The 15,961-nt window shown below is 34.9% G+C and overlaps 1 protein-coding gene across 9 annotated transcripts in view; it reads right to left on the reverse strand.

The window, feature by feature from the left end:
• Positions 1–15,961, reverse strand: part of Mical (Molecule interacting with CasL) — a 148,509-nt gene that overhangs the window by 7,283 nt on the left and 125,265 nt on the right. For 7 of the 9 annotated variants that reach the window (XM_072528965.1, XM_072528972.1, XM_072528974.1 and 4 more), the window contains 6 exons: positions 9,671–12,649; positions 9,560–9,586; positions 6,387–6,501; positions 5,986–6,130; positions 5,368–5,651; positions 2,816–2,930 (listed from right to left, as the gene is read on the reverse strand). In XM_072528965.1, the coding sequence (XP_072385066.1) occupies positions 2,816–2,930; positions 5,368–5,651; positions 5,986–6,130; positions 6,387–6,501; positions 9,560–9,586; positions 9,671–12,649 (3,665 nt within the window). The remainder of the gene's footprint in view (positions 1–2,815; positions 2,931–5,367; positions 5,652–5,985; positions 6,131–6,386; positions 6,502–9,559; positions 9,587–9,670; positions 12,650–15,961) is intronic. The other 2 variants (XM_072528971.1, XM_072528973.1) reach the window with 2 other exon arrangements.

The raw sequence follows: 15,961 nt of genomic DNA on the forward strand, positions 1-15,961 counted from the left end.
ATGTCTGAACTACTTATGGTGGGATCGCAACATTTCCAAAAGGAACAAAAAAAGAACAGGGCAAACCATGTTTGAATCAGTTCTTTGTTATGGCTCTCAAGTATGGACAATTAATGCTGACCTGAAGAGAAGATTGTTGGCAGTTGAGATGGATTATTTGAGAAGTGCTAGAACATCAAGGCTAGAAAGGAAGACCAACGAATCTATAAGAAATAACATGAATGCTACAGAAACGGTCATTGACAGAATAGAAAGAAGATGTTTAAAATGATTTGGACACCTATTGAGAATGCCTGACGAACGTTGGCCCCAAAAACTTCACAGATGGAAGCCACCTGGAAGAAGAAAAAGAGGTAGACCTCGACGCTCATGGAATGAAGGAATTAGAAAAGCGATGGAATCGAGAGGTTTGGAAGAGGAGCATGCCTTGGACCGGGAGGATTGGCGGAGGAGAACGGGAATATGGCGATAGCCGTCTCCAAAATGTATTGTATTTACAAGTTGGATCCTGTAATATATATATATATATATATATATATATATATATATATATATATATATATATATATATATATATATATATATATATATATATATATATATATATAAACGACATCAATCAGTTCCTCCGTAGAAAAATGTATATTAGTAATAGTAACAAAGCAACAGGAACTATAAATATAGTCTAGTATCAAACTTTTATAGTCAAAGTCATAGCCAAAAACAGTCCATCTAATTTACAAACCGTTGCACGTCATTATCTACGTCAGAGATCGAAGTTGACATAGTTGCCAAAGTATAAAAAATTCCTGAATCCATTTTAAATCAAATAGGTCACATAATTATTGCAAAAGTGGATTATACAACAAAACAAATTAATATTTAATGTAAATAAATAGAAACAAAACAAGAGTTAAAAAATAATCTTGTTAAAAACAACTTAAGAAGCTTGTTTAAAAAACAACATAGTTTAATTAATAGTAAATAAGAAAAACAAAACTAAAGTGTCAACACCGCAACTGTCAAATAAGTGTTACCAATTTATGCCCAAATTTCACCTTCGTTCGATTACAGTTACAGTGTGTTCCGAACAAATGTTCTTCATAAAAACGCTTTATAATGCATTTATACAAATTAAATGAAACATATTATTGTGTATTTCTTCAAGTCGACATTAATAGAAATCTTTAAATATTATTTCTACGCGTATATAATAAAATATGTCTAGTGGCTGTAATGCCAGTGTACTCGGCAAAGTGATTCTAAAAAAGAACACACCTACCGCCTAAATATTTCGTGTTAGTATCATGTGACGTCACGGGCTATGACGCCGATGACGTGCAACGGTATGTAAATTAGATGGACTGTAGGTAGGTTATTTCTAAATCATAGGTTATTACTTAATCAAAATAAAAGCTGGCAACTGAAAGCTAAAACATTTTGAAGCTTTGTTCAAATTAAGCATAGGCATTTGCAAATAATAAGTCTACTACCTTTACCTTCCAACAAATATTACATATATAAGAGGCAAGCAACTTATGGCCAACACAGTAAAGACATCACTAAAAAATTAAAACAGTCCCATAATTATGCCTTTAGTAAAATTTTGTATATTTCAAAAACTGTACTGTGTGATGTTTATATTAATTTTTCAAAAAAAAAATGACATTATTGTAAACCGGATCTGTACGCCAACTAGAACATGTGTATACCTCTCGAATCTTCGGTTAGTCATTGATACATTCCAGGTACATAGCTAGAAGCTTCTTGTATGGTTTGTATGCGTATGAAAGGAGCTCGTTTTTTATTTTTATGCTGCCTAAATGCAGCTAGCGATGCAGTTGGCCTAAAAACAAAAACCGTGTACAAAGAGATAGTCCAAGATGTAATAATAAACAACACTGCATTTGAGACAGTAGACGAGTATGTATACCTGAGACAATTATTAATACATAAATCTGGGTCCTTACTCCCAGAAATCAACAGAAGAATAAAACTGGCTTGGGCATCTTTTGGTAGAAATGCAGTTATATTCAAATTGGGAATGCCACTCCACTCCAAATTCACCCAAAGGTCACAGAATTACTGGCAGAAATCTTTAAAATGGCAGTGAACGAGAAATTTAGCGGGAAGAACTGACAATAGATGGTCCACTAGAATTACGCTGTGGTATCCAAGAGGCGTCAAGAGACCAACAAGGCGTCCAAATTTAAGATGGGACTATGACGTAAGGAAACAAACCGGTACAACATGACACAAAAAAGCGAATATTAGGCAAGATATCAAGGCACAATCATGGGCAGAAATGAAAAACGACTATGTAAGGGAGGCTGCACCATAATCGGTAGAATACGCTGAAAATATTGATATAATATACAGGGTGAGTTTTTAGTGCGACATCGGTCGATAATTCGATATATATATATATATATATATATATATATATATATATATATATATATATATATATATATATATATATATATATTTATATATATCTCTATTATTTTTAAATAATAAGAATACAAAGTCTCGACCAATATGTGACACATTTTGTATTCTCTGAAAAAGAAATTTTTCAATACAGTACAGCTTCAGAAATAGTTCTATGAAAATCACGTAAACGCTTCCTCCTAAATTCTCCATAATTTATAAATGGCTTACCTCTTACTAGAAAGTAAATTGGTTATACTAAAAGTCTACTGAGAATAAAATAACGACCCAAAATAAATAAGATAGAACTAAAATAAAGCATGCTGTAGTAATAAGTTGCTTTGCATCTACTATGTCTGATGGGTTAATATTTGAAGAGAACCTTAATCTGTCTTCTTCGACCTCTGATATAAGAGAATCTCGTTTTTCAACTATTTCTATCATTTCGTTAATGATACTTTCTTCGGTCTCGACGTCCTCTTTAGTTTTTGGCTTATCTGAAATAAAAAAAAAATTAATTAAATAAAGTCTCTATTCGTCTTTATAAAATTACACAAAAGATTTATTTATTGTTCAAATTATATTTATGCTACGGTTATTCAATGGTGAACATATTTAGAAACTGTAAGCTATTGTAAAACGTCAAAATCAAACGTACTCATACAAACATATTATATTAAATTTTTAGTCCAATTTAAACACAAAGTTTTTAACACATTGGCTACCACAAGGATCACCGGCGATCCTAACTAACAGATTATAATAATTGTACCATTAGGATAACGGTAGGTACTGTGAGGACGCTCAAATAGTTTTACTGTGGCACACTAGGAGCCCATAGCTTGCTTATGTAACTTTTGTTAGGCGGGATAATGTCGTAAATAGCTTGTAACGACAGTTGAGAATAAGGCGTTGTAGAAACGATGACGTGGCAGTCATTATCAAGTTTTCTACGGAATTAGCAGTTTTTTTGGTGAATTTGAAATAATGATATGAAGTAAGTATATTATGTAGATTATTCGTTTTAAAATCTTGTTGCTGGATTATTTGTAAGGATAAACAAAATATTACAGTATTTATTTTACATAACCTCAAATGTTTTTGCTTACATTTAATTAATAAAAAATGGCGCTAATAAAGTTACTTTTCTTAATTGGAATTTGTCTTTCAGAACTTGGATTATTTACCTAGTACAAGTAAAACGCAGCGTGTGCCAAATAAAAATAAAAAGTTGACACAGGTATAGTTGCTCCAATTGATAGAGGAGGAGGATTCTGATGAATTTTTGTTATCCGGTTCAGAATATAACCCGAGTGAGGAAGAAGAATCTGATAAAGAAGATGAATGTAATAGTGATTCAAGCTTATTGGATGAAAATGCACAACAATCGGTCGAATCTAATAATGACGATGAATGGTACGAAGTTAACTATACTCATTTACGCCTCGATATACAGTTTCCTGGTAATGAATCATATGTCTATAATGATAGTTATCCTCAAAATAGAGTCGAACTAACTTCTTTTCATGTATACAGAAAATTGATCGATGATGAAATTTTACAACTTATTGTAGAGGAGACTAACAGAAATGCTGCGCAAGTAAAAAATGCGTGGAAACCTACCAATAAAGAAGAAATTTTAAAATTTTTGGGTTTTGTTATGTATATGAGATGTATTGTATTGAGATTCTTACATTTAGCTGATAACACGGCTGCTTTACCAAACGATCGTTGCCATAAAATTAGAAAATTATTTGAAATGACACAATTACGTTTTGCCCAACAATGTAATCCTGGCTCAATACTAGTTGTTGATGAAAGTATGATTCCCTTTCGAGGAAGACTGATTTTCAAACAATATATACCTTAAAAGCGTCACCGCTATGGCTTGAAACTGTTAAAATTATGTAATCCTGCAGGTTATACTCTAAAAATGATTATGTATACCGGCAAAATATAATGGGCAGGATTTATCGGGAAAAATTGTACTATATTTAACAAAAGATTACTACAAAAAGGAAGAGTTGTAATAACCGATAATTACTACACGTATTTCCTTTAGCTAAACAATTATTAGATGCTAATAGTCACTTATTAGGGACACTACGTAAAAGCAGAAAATGTATTCCAGAAGATTTACTTTCCGCAAAATTAAAAAAAGGAGAGATAATTTGAAAGGAACATCATGATGGCATTGTAATAGGCAAATGACACGATGAGCGTGATGTCCTCTTCTTGATGGCCAGACATAGAATCGACATGAAAAAGACAGGTAAACATAAGAAAGTAGGTGTAGCTAAAATTAAACCTGAAGCAATTATAGACTACGACAAAGGAAAAGATGGTGTTGACGTCTCAGATCAACTCACAAGCTATTTCTCAACATAAAGCTGCAATTGAAGTCTCAATAGTTTAATAATATATAATTCCTTCAACTCACCAAAACAGCAAGTTATCTCATTTCGGAAAATGCTAATCTTTAGTTTAGTCAATTCTAGTCCGATGACTGGACCTATTACTACTCTAAAGCATATACTTGTTACAGTTGACACCAAAATTACAGACAATAAGAAAAAGCATCAAATTTTGGAAGCATAGCTTTCTTATCGTGGGTTAAGGACGGAGCGGTGGATCTTAAAAAGGTATGAAAAAATAAAAAACAAACGACTGCAATGACAGATCGCGAGACCACACACTACGTGGAGTAATAAACGCAGTCCCATGCGTGTCTCTTGTTACATACAATGCTTTTATTTTTACTTTTCCTGCCCAAGGTGAAGCCTACATTTTTTGGCTTTAGCAATTGGAGCAAAAAATATTACGAATGGATCAATAAAAACACTAAAATCCACATATTCGTACTCGTAAAATAAAGATGAATTTTGTTTCAAAGTTCAGTTTTCTAAGAATAAATATAACATAATGAATACTCACCATTTTCTATTCTTTCTCTAAGTTCATGTTGCAGCCTCGCGTGTCGATCTTCCAATTCTAGCTCTTGTGCCCTCACAGTGAGTTCCCTTTCGTATCGCCGCAGTTCCGTACGATCTCTCATCAAATCAAACCATTCTTGTAATAAATCCGCTTCGTCTTTAGAGGGATCGAAACTGGCCTCTCCTCTTAACGATTTTTCTACTAATACGCCTCTATCTTCCAGCTCTTTCATCTTTACTTCAGTCTCTTCTAACTTTCGTTGTAATTCTTGAGCCATACGATGTCTACAAAAATTTATGTATATTACTTGGAAATAATCTTTGGCTAAATATTGAGTTACAGCAAACGTTAATTCTCGTGAGGTGCGTGAAATGTGCTATTCTCTTGGTATTCATTCAGTGGCGTATCTTTGAGGTATTGGTTACTACCAATGCTCAAAGATACGCCACTGAAGACACACAAGCCTTAGTGCTATTATTCAGACAAACTTTCAGCTGCCACTGTTTTATTATTACATAATACTTAATCAAAGTCCCTGAAATGAGCCCTTTTAAAATTTGCGCGAAGAACTGCACCACAATTGGCGTTTGCTGTAACTTGATAGTTTTAATAGTTTACCTTTTGAGCTGGGCTTGTCGACTAACTCTTCGAGATTTACTTGATCGTCGTCCAGCCATGCTTCCAGTTGACATTCCTGTGAGATCTAAGGTGTCACATGAGCTGTCGTGTTTCCCTTGTTTTTCTTCGCCATCAGAACTTTCATCTAAAAGAGAACATGTAATTAAATATTGTAAATATTTCCTAAAAAGATGTATACTGTCAAAACTGCCCCTGGTTTACAGAAACTAAATTCTCATAGTTATTGTTGCTAATATTCTGCTTAGACTTGTTATTTTCGTAAGATTAAAAATAATGCCTCAATAGAAAAACACTTTTTTCATTTACATAAAAGAATATAAAGAAGATTATAAATACAACTTGAATAAGCAATTCCACGGCCTTCTAAATATTCCACGTACCTGTCTTTCGTGTATAATTCACTGGCAAAGGTGGCACTGGTGGTGGTGATGCGTTTCTGTTGATGAAACTTTCTGATAAACATTTCCTTTGAGCTGCTTCACGAGCCAAATGCACCTTAAAAATTAAGTAAACTATTATTTAGTGTGTCAAAATTAATTTTAAATCATAATAATATATTAGGTAATTGTAATTGTAGTAAAAGTAGCTAAAAAATTTGTTATGGGTGTTGAATTTAATAGGTTAATTACAGTGATATAATGAAGAATATTATCAGACTGAATAGTGATAATGAATTGAAAAATGATGGCAATACACAAAATTCTCCTAAAACGGAGTACGTATATTTTGGCAATAATCTTACATATAGAAAATAAATAATAGAAAAATTCGGATAATTCACTATTTATCATCAGATCTAATAATAAATATAAACCTAAGAAGAAATGGATAAGAAAATCGGTTTCGGAGATTTCAACAAAGATTAGTGGTAGATGCTCAAACACAATAAATTAAATATTCCCAAAAAAACAATTTAGTTATTGTTATGAACATATATATTCCTTATGACAAATAAATTTCTAAAAATAAAACAGTGCAAGCGTATCTACAAATAAAAATATTTCGTAATATTATATACTATAAATACAGATCGAGCATTATATCTGTTTTCCTGAGTTTCTTCTGAATTCCTAGATCCAAAAATGCGCCGTATATAGGGGCGAGCAAAGATTATTAGATTCCACTCAACACTGAGCAACAGAGCGAGATGGTTGAAACTTTCCAGAGCGCTGTTTGTGATTTTGTTACTATTGTTGTTAATGTTAATATAGTGTGAATTATAATATGGAATTTCTCTCTAAACTTTCTAATAAGAAACTAAATAAAACGAGGGAAGATATTCTTCTTCTTCTTCAGTGCCTTATCCGGTCCGGATGTTGGCGATCATCAAGGCTATCATGGTTTTGTTGACTGCTCTGCGAAACAGCTCCGCTGAGGTCATCCCAAACCATTGTCGGAGATTTTTCAACCACGAGATACGACGGCGTCCCGGTCCTCTTCTGCCAAATACTTTACCCTGCATAACAAGTTGAAGAATTCGATATTTTTCTTCGTTCCGCATCATGTGGCCGAGGTACTCAAGCTTACGTTGTTTAATTAAATTAAGCACTTCTTTTTCTTTTGTCATGCGCTGTAGGACCTCAACGTTGGTGACATGGTCCACATAAGATATTTTTAGTATCCTTCTGTATATCCACATCACGAAGGCTTCGATTCGTTTTTCAGTGGCTTGCGTCAGTGTCCAGGCTTCAACTCCATATAGTAACACTGGAAGAACGTAGCACCTCACTATCCGCATCTTGGTTCCCAAACTGAGATCACTGCAGCACAGCAAGGATCTCAACTTAATAAAAGTAGACCGTGCCATTTCAATTCTGGATCTAATCTCTTGAGCGTAGTCCCATTGTACGTTGAGGGTAGTTCCGAGGTAAGTGAATCTGTCGACTCTCTGGATCTCTTCGCTACCTGCCATTAGTGCCCCGGGATCTAAATTTGTACGGCTGACAACCATGAATTTAGTTTTCTTAATATTAAGGTTCAGTCCGTATGTTACGCTCACAGTTCGCACTCGGTCTAGTAAGGCCTGCAGATCGTTTAGGCTGGTTGCTAGTAACACAGTGTCATCAGCGTAGCGGATATTATTGATGTATTCACCGTTCCCTCGGATTCCCATGTCTAGGTTTGTGAGGGCTTCATTAAAAATCTCCTCAGAGTATATATTGAAAATAGATACCGGGAAGATATTGCTAATGTGATTTCAATTTATGCAGCTTGAAGCAGAGAATAAGGAACAACTTATCGAAGTAAAAAAAAATTCAAGAACGTGCAGTTCGTGAAACTCGGATAATATTACAAACTGTTAAAAAATAACCAAATAAATAATTACTGAAAATGGCAAACAAGAATTTTCTACGCCTGAGAAAAAGAAAATGACTCCCAAAAACAAAATTGGACGATTTTAACATTAATGTTTTACAAAGATATATCAGTACCTATTATATAATATTCTGATATCATCGGTTGAATAGATCAAACAACAGTTCGACAGAATATACAGTTAACCATGGTGTTACATATATGGTGTTACAAAATTACTTTTTTACTAAACAAACCTCAATTATTTTTCAGTTTTCTACCAATCCTAGAGACGGTGTTACCTTTTTTGAAACACGCTGTATAATATCTACTAATAATAAATATCCAAATTCAACTCAAGAACTCTTTTGTTTTTAATTTATTTACTAAATTATGTTGTAAAATAAACTTGAAAAGTTGCTTGATGAATGGTTAGAAAAATGAAACAGAGCTGCCGTAGTCTGTCTGTCCAATGAAAAAGTTTTTGTCATTGCTGGTTTTGAATTCAGGTCTCATTGTGGGTGAAAAATGAAAGAATAGGTGGATGGATGTACTAGTCATTGTTTGTTAATATAATTATGCACAAAGTATATACGCAGTAATTAAATAAACTTTTCATTCGAGGGAGAAAATGAAGAAAAAAAGTTACTAAAAGGCATATAATGTAAGTGTAATACTAAACCCGCGGGATAAGTATCTTTTTTGTAATTGTTTTGGCATAAAACAATCGTTTTGCTTGCTTACAAGTTCAATTTGATAAAGCAAGTACCAAACTTCATTATTTTATGATAAAAATCATAAATAAAGCTTACATAAGTTCAGTTTCATAAGTTTAATATTCAAATTCTTGTCCCCTTATTTTTTTCCGCCGAAAAATAACACCCTCTAGCCGGTTTCAATCCGTCATATGGAATTCGACTTCTAGGTTATTTAATAGAACTCTGTAGTTTAATTCGTAACCTTGCGCGCTGCTAGCAGCAGTTTCGTCTGCTTGCAGTGAGGGCGCTGATTCCAAATAAAGAGTTGAATTCGCCGCGATTCGAAATTTAGAGGGAGGAGATAGCATTATTGTGTGCTTATTTTATAACGATTTAAATCTAAATGTAGCAAACTGCAAAAAACAGTAAATAAATATAAATAAATAAAATAAATAAAAATATAAAAGAAATATCAAAACCTACGTAATCAAAAAGTGCTACACAACCATGCAACAAAAGCACATGCAGAACGACACAAACAACCCAAACAGAAATCTTACTTTTTTAAAGTCCAGAATCGAACATGACTGCAAAGTAGAAAATGAATTAGTAAAGCAAAGAAATGACAAATGTATGGGTTTTGACATGACTAATAGTAGGTGCAAAATTACCTTTGAGATCTCCTTAGATTTCGGCGATAATTTGGAGAACAATCCTTTGGAACCGCTGGCGGATGGACTTTTTTTCGTGAAGAAATCCGTAATAAGTTTCGTAATACTTTTTCTTCGTTCTCGGTCTTTACACTTTTTCTTGTTTTTGCCCTCGTTCGTTTCTAATATGTTTGGATCGGATTTGTATACCTTTATTCTCTCCGGATCCAAACTGATCGTCTGGGTTGTTGTTATTTGTTGAGAGAAGTTGGGTATCGATTTGGCTCTTGAGGATAAAGAGCTCTGTTCTAAACTACTGAACGTAGGACATGCAGCCTCGTAATTTCCACTGACACATCTCCTAAAGGTTTGTTCTCTTTTTTGACTAGCAGAATCAGTCTTTTCTTTAATATGAACTAATTGTTCATTTTCTTTGTGTCTTAACCGTACGGTTTGTTTAAGTTTTTCTAGTTTCCTGTTCATTTCTTCGGCCGACCTGTGGTACCGTGGAGGTGCTTTTGGAGTGTCATCCAGATTTGGACTAACGTAATTGTTGGAGTACGATGGTGTGGTTTTAACAGGTGTTGTGTTTGTTTCTGAATGTATAAACTTAACATTTACATCTTCTGAATTTTGTAATGGACATTTAGAAGATAAAAGGACGTCTGGAGTGGTGTAAGTACCGGAATGCCGTTGATTTGTAGTTTGAGCAACATTGCTTGGATGAGAAAGCGGAACGTTTATTACTGTAGCAGATTTAGTTAATTCGAATGGAGATTTTGGCGATATACCTGCTTTATTTCGTTTGCGTTTCTCTAAAGATTTGTTCTCTGCTTTCATTTTGTTCATAACCATTTCCTGTATGAGTTTCTGATTGATGTCTCTCTCTTTTTTGATGACGTCTTTGTTGTATAATATATCAGGCGTGTGGGGAATATGAGGGGTTAGTTTTAAGGAAATATTTTTAGGTGGAGTGACTGTATTTGCAGTTTCTTCGGTAATGAGATCCGGTTTCTGCAGAACATCTTGTTTACTCTTTTTTCTCGATTTGCGTATGTCTATAGAGTCTTTAACATTGGAAAATTCTATTTTGTTTTGTAATCTTTGACAATGTTCTTGAAATTCTAGATCTATCATTTTGTTTTGTTTTGATTCCTCTACTACATCATTTTTCAAATCACAGTTGTCGTTTTTATCTACAGTATTTGTTTCATTAACTAATGTCTTATCTACGGTAATATCACTAACATGTTTCACAGTTGAATCGGTTAATGTATTTTCCTCTGTTGTTGTTCCAGATTCTATTATTAACGTACTAACGTCTTCTTCGTGGTCTTGAACGTGCTTCGACGCTTCTAAATCTGACTGTTTTAACTCGGAACTCAAGTTCAACTCTTTTTTTACAGATTCCTCCTTAGGATATTGCAATACGTTAATATTCGTGGTCTCCACAATATCATTAATATTTGGATTTAAGCTATCTTCTGCAAAATCGTCCTCATCTTTAAGTAAAATATACCCATCTTGGCTATTGATGACTCCGTCATCACTGCTAGTTTCGGTTCCCGTATCCATAAACTCTATATTATCTAAATTAACATTTAAAACACTATTTACAGTTTCTGTTATCACATTATCTTTTCTAGATTTGGCTATGTAGCTAGAAGTTGAGTCGTCGAATTCTAGTAAATCCGCCATCTTCGCAGGTTTCCTGTCTTTGTCCGGATACTTAATATGAATTTCGAATTCTCCGTCTTCAAAATCGTCCAGCATCGCCTCGTCGCGGGCCCAATCTGACAATTCTGTTTCGGTCAATGCTGTAGTGGCTTGTTCAGCCAAGGATTCAGGCGAACTGAGACCACTGGAGATGACAATCGTTTCTGGAACTTCCCTTTCCCTCTCTTTATGTATTTTATGTTTAATGTGCAAGGCATTATGGATTTCAGGAAAGACGGTCTCTAAATTGGGTAAAACTTTCGGTTGATTAAGAATTTTCTTCTCGCTGGAGATAGATTTTAAGGGCTCAATGGACGGACTTTCGATATCAGTTTTTATCTCATCATTGATACAGAGAAGGGAGTCTGGAACAAATTCGTCTTTGATTTCCTCGCCATCGTTAGTCGCATGGATTTGTACTTTTGGTATATTTTCAAAACGTTCTGCCTTTTGTTCATTTTCGTTGTCCGAAGAAGCTAAGCTATCCGAAGTTAAGCTGTCATTTTGTTTACTCCAATCTATTTGAGGGACAATGATAGATGTTTCGTGTAAGGGACTCCTTGGGCGGCCTTCTGATTCGTTTTCAAAAACTGCGGTTTCTATTTGTATATCCTTTTCGTCTACAGTAACTCCGTTTTCCTCGTGTCCATCTTCTTTCTGTTCCACCTCTTTAGTGAATATGATAGACGGTTGTGGCGATAAAACTGGAGATTTCAATTCGTTTAATTTTTTGCAGAAGGTCTGCATACTTGCACTGATTTCTGGAGACGGTTTCAGCAACTTTTGACAATCTGAAATATTAGTATGAAAACTTTTAAATTTCGTGTCTAGAGTGGACACGCTGCCAGATTTCTGAATATTACCAGGACTGGCTTCACCTAAAAGATATTTCTTTTTAAGTTCAAGCGACACTTTTGCAGCTATACCCCCAGTGCTTTGTGTGCGATTCAAACTGTAACCCTGAGGGTGTGTTAAAACAATTGGTGCTGGTTTTTTAACCGGAGGTGCAGAAGGTACTAGAGGTGTTAATTTCAAATCGATATTTGGTTTGCCGGTTTTGCCATCGAGAGGACTTTGTAGATAACGACTCGTCACCTGGATTTTCCTGCGGGGGTTGTAGCCAGATCTTTTAGCTTTATTAACGTACATATCGTTCAAAACTATCGACGGAATTTCTCTAGTAGGGGTGGGATCATCTTGGGCGAATTCAGAGTCTGTGGAAATTTCCGTTGCAGAATTTTGAATCTCGCTCGACGATTCGGAGCTACTCTCGTCTGTTACAATCTACAATTGAAATAAAGCACCGTTACACAACTGCAAATGATATGAATTAATGTAAAAATGTCGAAAAACAATACTGCAATACTGAAAGCTTTGCAATGGCCAAAATAACCCCTTTTAATAGACAGAACATGTTTTGCAATGAATGAATTTACCCGCAAAAAATACGTTTGTATGCCTGTATTATTTAATTGTTTATTTGTAGAAGGTTAACACAAGGTTTTAGCAAATATAGGCAATATTCGTACATATTTGTCTCAAATCTTCGTATAAGACCTATAGCAGAAAAAATAAGGTGGGACAACCGAGCTGATTTTAACTTCTCTATAGAAATTATTTATTAAAGCCGTTATCTAGAGCTGCTTTATTTAGAGTTATACATCATTATTTATAGCTCCTGTCAATAAAACAAATTATAGCGAATATGGTAGCCAACATGATATTCATCGATCGATAAGGGTCATGGAACTATAAGAATATAAATCATAATACATTAATTGAATCATGGAATATATGAGAAAGCTTTTGAAGAAGGTAAATTAAAACACTTCGTTAACAAACGCAGGAAATATAAAATTGGCAATATTTTACAAGAAACAAAACAGGACAAATTTCACCAGAATTGGACGACTTTTTATTATTTTATTATGGAGGGAGAAAGCAAAATGTTGGGAAGGAGTTATGTGATAAAAAAAATAAAAAGTCTAGTTGTGGGCAGACAACCGATTTATGATAGAAACTGTATATTAAGAATAAGAGGAAATTATAGAAACGAAAGACATTTATAAAAAAAAAATAATTACACTACATGAGAATATACTCAGTTGCTACCAATTGGGAGTCTTGCATTGCCACGCAGTAAATCTATTTAAAACTTGTAACATCATACGAATTTATCAGCAAATATGTACCAAATAACAAATTTAGTATCATTTAAAGGTTTCGTTCCCTTATATTTAGTGGATTCACTCATGTACACCTGGTAACTGCACGGATGATGCATTTGTTAGTCCGAAAACGTTCTCTGATGTAGGATTTTTTAAATAAAATTTCAAAAACAAATTACTGAAATGCATTTTACATGTGAACGGACAAGTACAACAAGAAGAAGAATGAGAAATAAAACCAAAAAGAAATTACTGAAATGCATTTTACAAGAAGTTCAAGAAAAATTCAAGAGGGACGTCGAGAAAAGAAGAATATCCTGGCTAAAAAACTAACCAAGATTGCCAACATTCAGTAACCGATAGGCTCCGATAAAAAAAATATTATTCAGCATGAATTTCCATCAAGTAATTGCCATAAACAGTTTAAAATAGGGTGGTAAATGCTGAAATGTACACCTTAACATACGGAGTGATCATGCCAAATATTGCATTTCCCAACCTCTCATTTTTTTTTGGAAATTGAAGTACATATTTGAAATATAATTTTCAGGGAATACTTTCATAAAAGATGTGCTTATGCATTTTTCAATAACAAAGAAGGATCGAAAGTGTTTGTACGCTGATGGTTACCGTCCTACATGGTTTTAAAAATAACTCAAGAAAAAATAGTTTCAAATCTTGAAGAAAAATGTATTTACACGGAAGGGAGGAAATCTATAAAATAAAGTTTACTTTTATATCTGATAAAATAAAGCGAGAATTAAGACTAACTAGTTTCATTTGTATTTAATACAGCCTTCTACTGCGGAAATTTGATATTCTGTTTATTTAGAAAGCCCGTAAGCCTCTAATAAGTGCCATATAAACAAAGAAGCGTGAAATCTGTTTTAATTACCTCATTCTACAAAAGCTCTAGGAGATCACTATTGTTGGTTAAGAGTGTTTCCATAGATATCATATTCCTTATACTCGAAGGTAACACGAAATTATAAAATAAACATATTTAGCGGATTAGAACAATGGTCCACCACCAGTAACCTGTCCTTACTGTCTTCTTACTGTATAAAGCATGACATGATTTCCTGGTATATTACGGTTAAAATATTTAACAGCAGAAAACAATGTGGTATTATTATTTTGGATTATTATTATATTATTTTGTTCATATATAAAACAGATTCCAGTAGGGAGTCAAAAATGAGCGTTGACCAAACCATGATACTATATCTATCATCGTAATACTGATACAGTCTCAATTCACCCGCATTCCGACTCAAAGCCATAGAGAAAATTGGTTTTTGCACATTTAAAAAATTCTGACAGGAGTGCGACTTGATTCAAGTACTCACTAGGTCAGTTACAATGAATTGGGAGTAACCAGCCTATTGAACTCGTTGAGGGGGATCATGCTCAACATCGGAGTGCCCTTCATTCTGTTGTGCAATCGATCGTCCTCTACGCTGCGCCTGTCTGGAGTACTGCAGTTTTAACAAAGGTGTACAGAAAGCAGCTCACCCGAGCAGATAGGAAGAGTCTATTGAGGGTGGCGTGTGCATACAGAACAGTCTCTGCCGAGGCGTTGGGTGTTATCACCGAGTGTATTCCGATGCTCGTGCTAGTGAAGGAAAGAGGAAGAAATGCAGACAGCAACAGAACGTTTAAAAAAAAGAAGAAAGAGAGAGGTCCATAATGGTGTGGCAAGAAGAATGGACGAGATGAGAAGGGTGACACAGTGGACGAAGTCGTTGATTCCTAATCTGAGAAGATGGATGTATTGCGGAAACGGCGTTTGGAATACTTCCTGACGAAGATGCTCACAGGACATGGTCGCTCAGGGCATACCTTTACAGATTTGAAAAGGCAGAAAACGGCAAATGCCTGTATTGTGAAATATCGGACACTGTCTCACACACTCTATTGGTATGCGAGAGATGGATAGGTGAGAGGAGCCTGGTCAAGAGAGAGCTAGAAAGTAGAGTGCAATCAGTCACGGAACTGGTGGAGGAGATGCTTAGGTCGTCAGATCGGTGGAGAGCAGTTCAGAGATATGTGAGGAGAACACTAGAGAGAAAGGAACAAGAAGAAAGGCAACCCGAAGGGAGGCAGGGTGACCAGGAGCAAGCAAGAAGATTAGGCAGAATGAGAATTGGTGAGATGGAACAGAGAAAGAGAAGAATTCAGTCGTAGTGGGAAAGTGCTGGAATGCGTGAAAATTGTGCATGAATGAGAGATAGGGTGAAGGCCGTGCCGATGTTGCGTTTCAATCAGGGCGATTCGGCCGGTAATTCACCGCTAAAGAGGGTGTTTTTTTAGCAGGTAGATCTCTGGCATTGACGGCGATGATGTCCGAACAACCCTTGCGCGCGGCCTCGAATATCATCGTGGCCACGTTGGAGGAGTCCTGCATAACCGAGGCTGGAAGGCGGTT

The sequence above is a fragment of the Diabrotica undecimpunctata genome, chromosome 4 (assembly GCF_040954645.1).
Source record: "Diabrotica undecimpunctata isolate CICGRU chromosome 4, icDiaUnde3, whole genome shotgun sequence".
Lineage (NCBI taxonomy): Eukaryota > Metazoa > Arthropoda > Insecta > Coleoptera > Chrysomelidae > Diabrotica > Diabrotica undecimpunctata.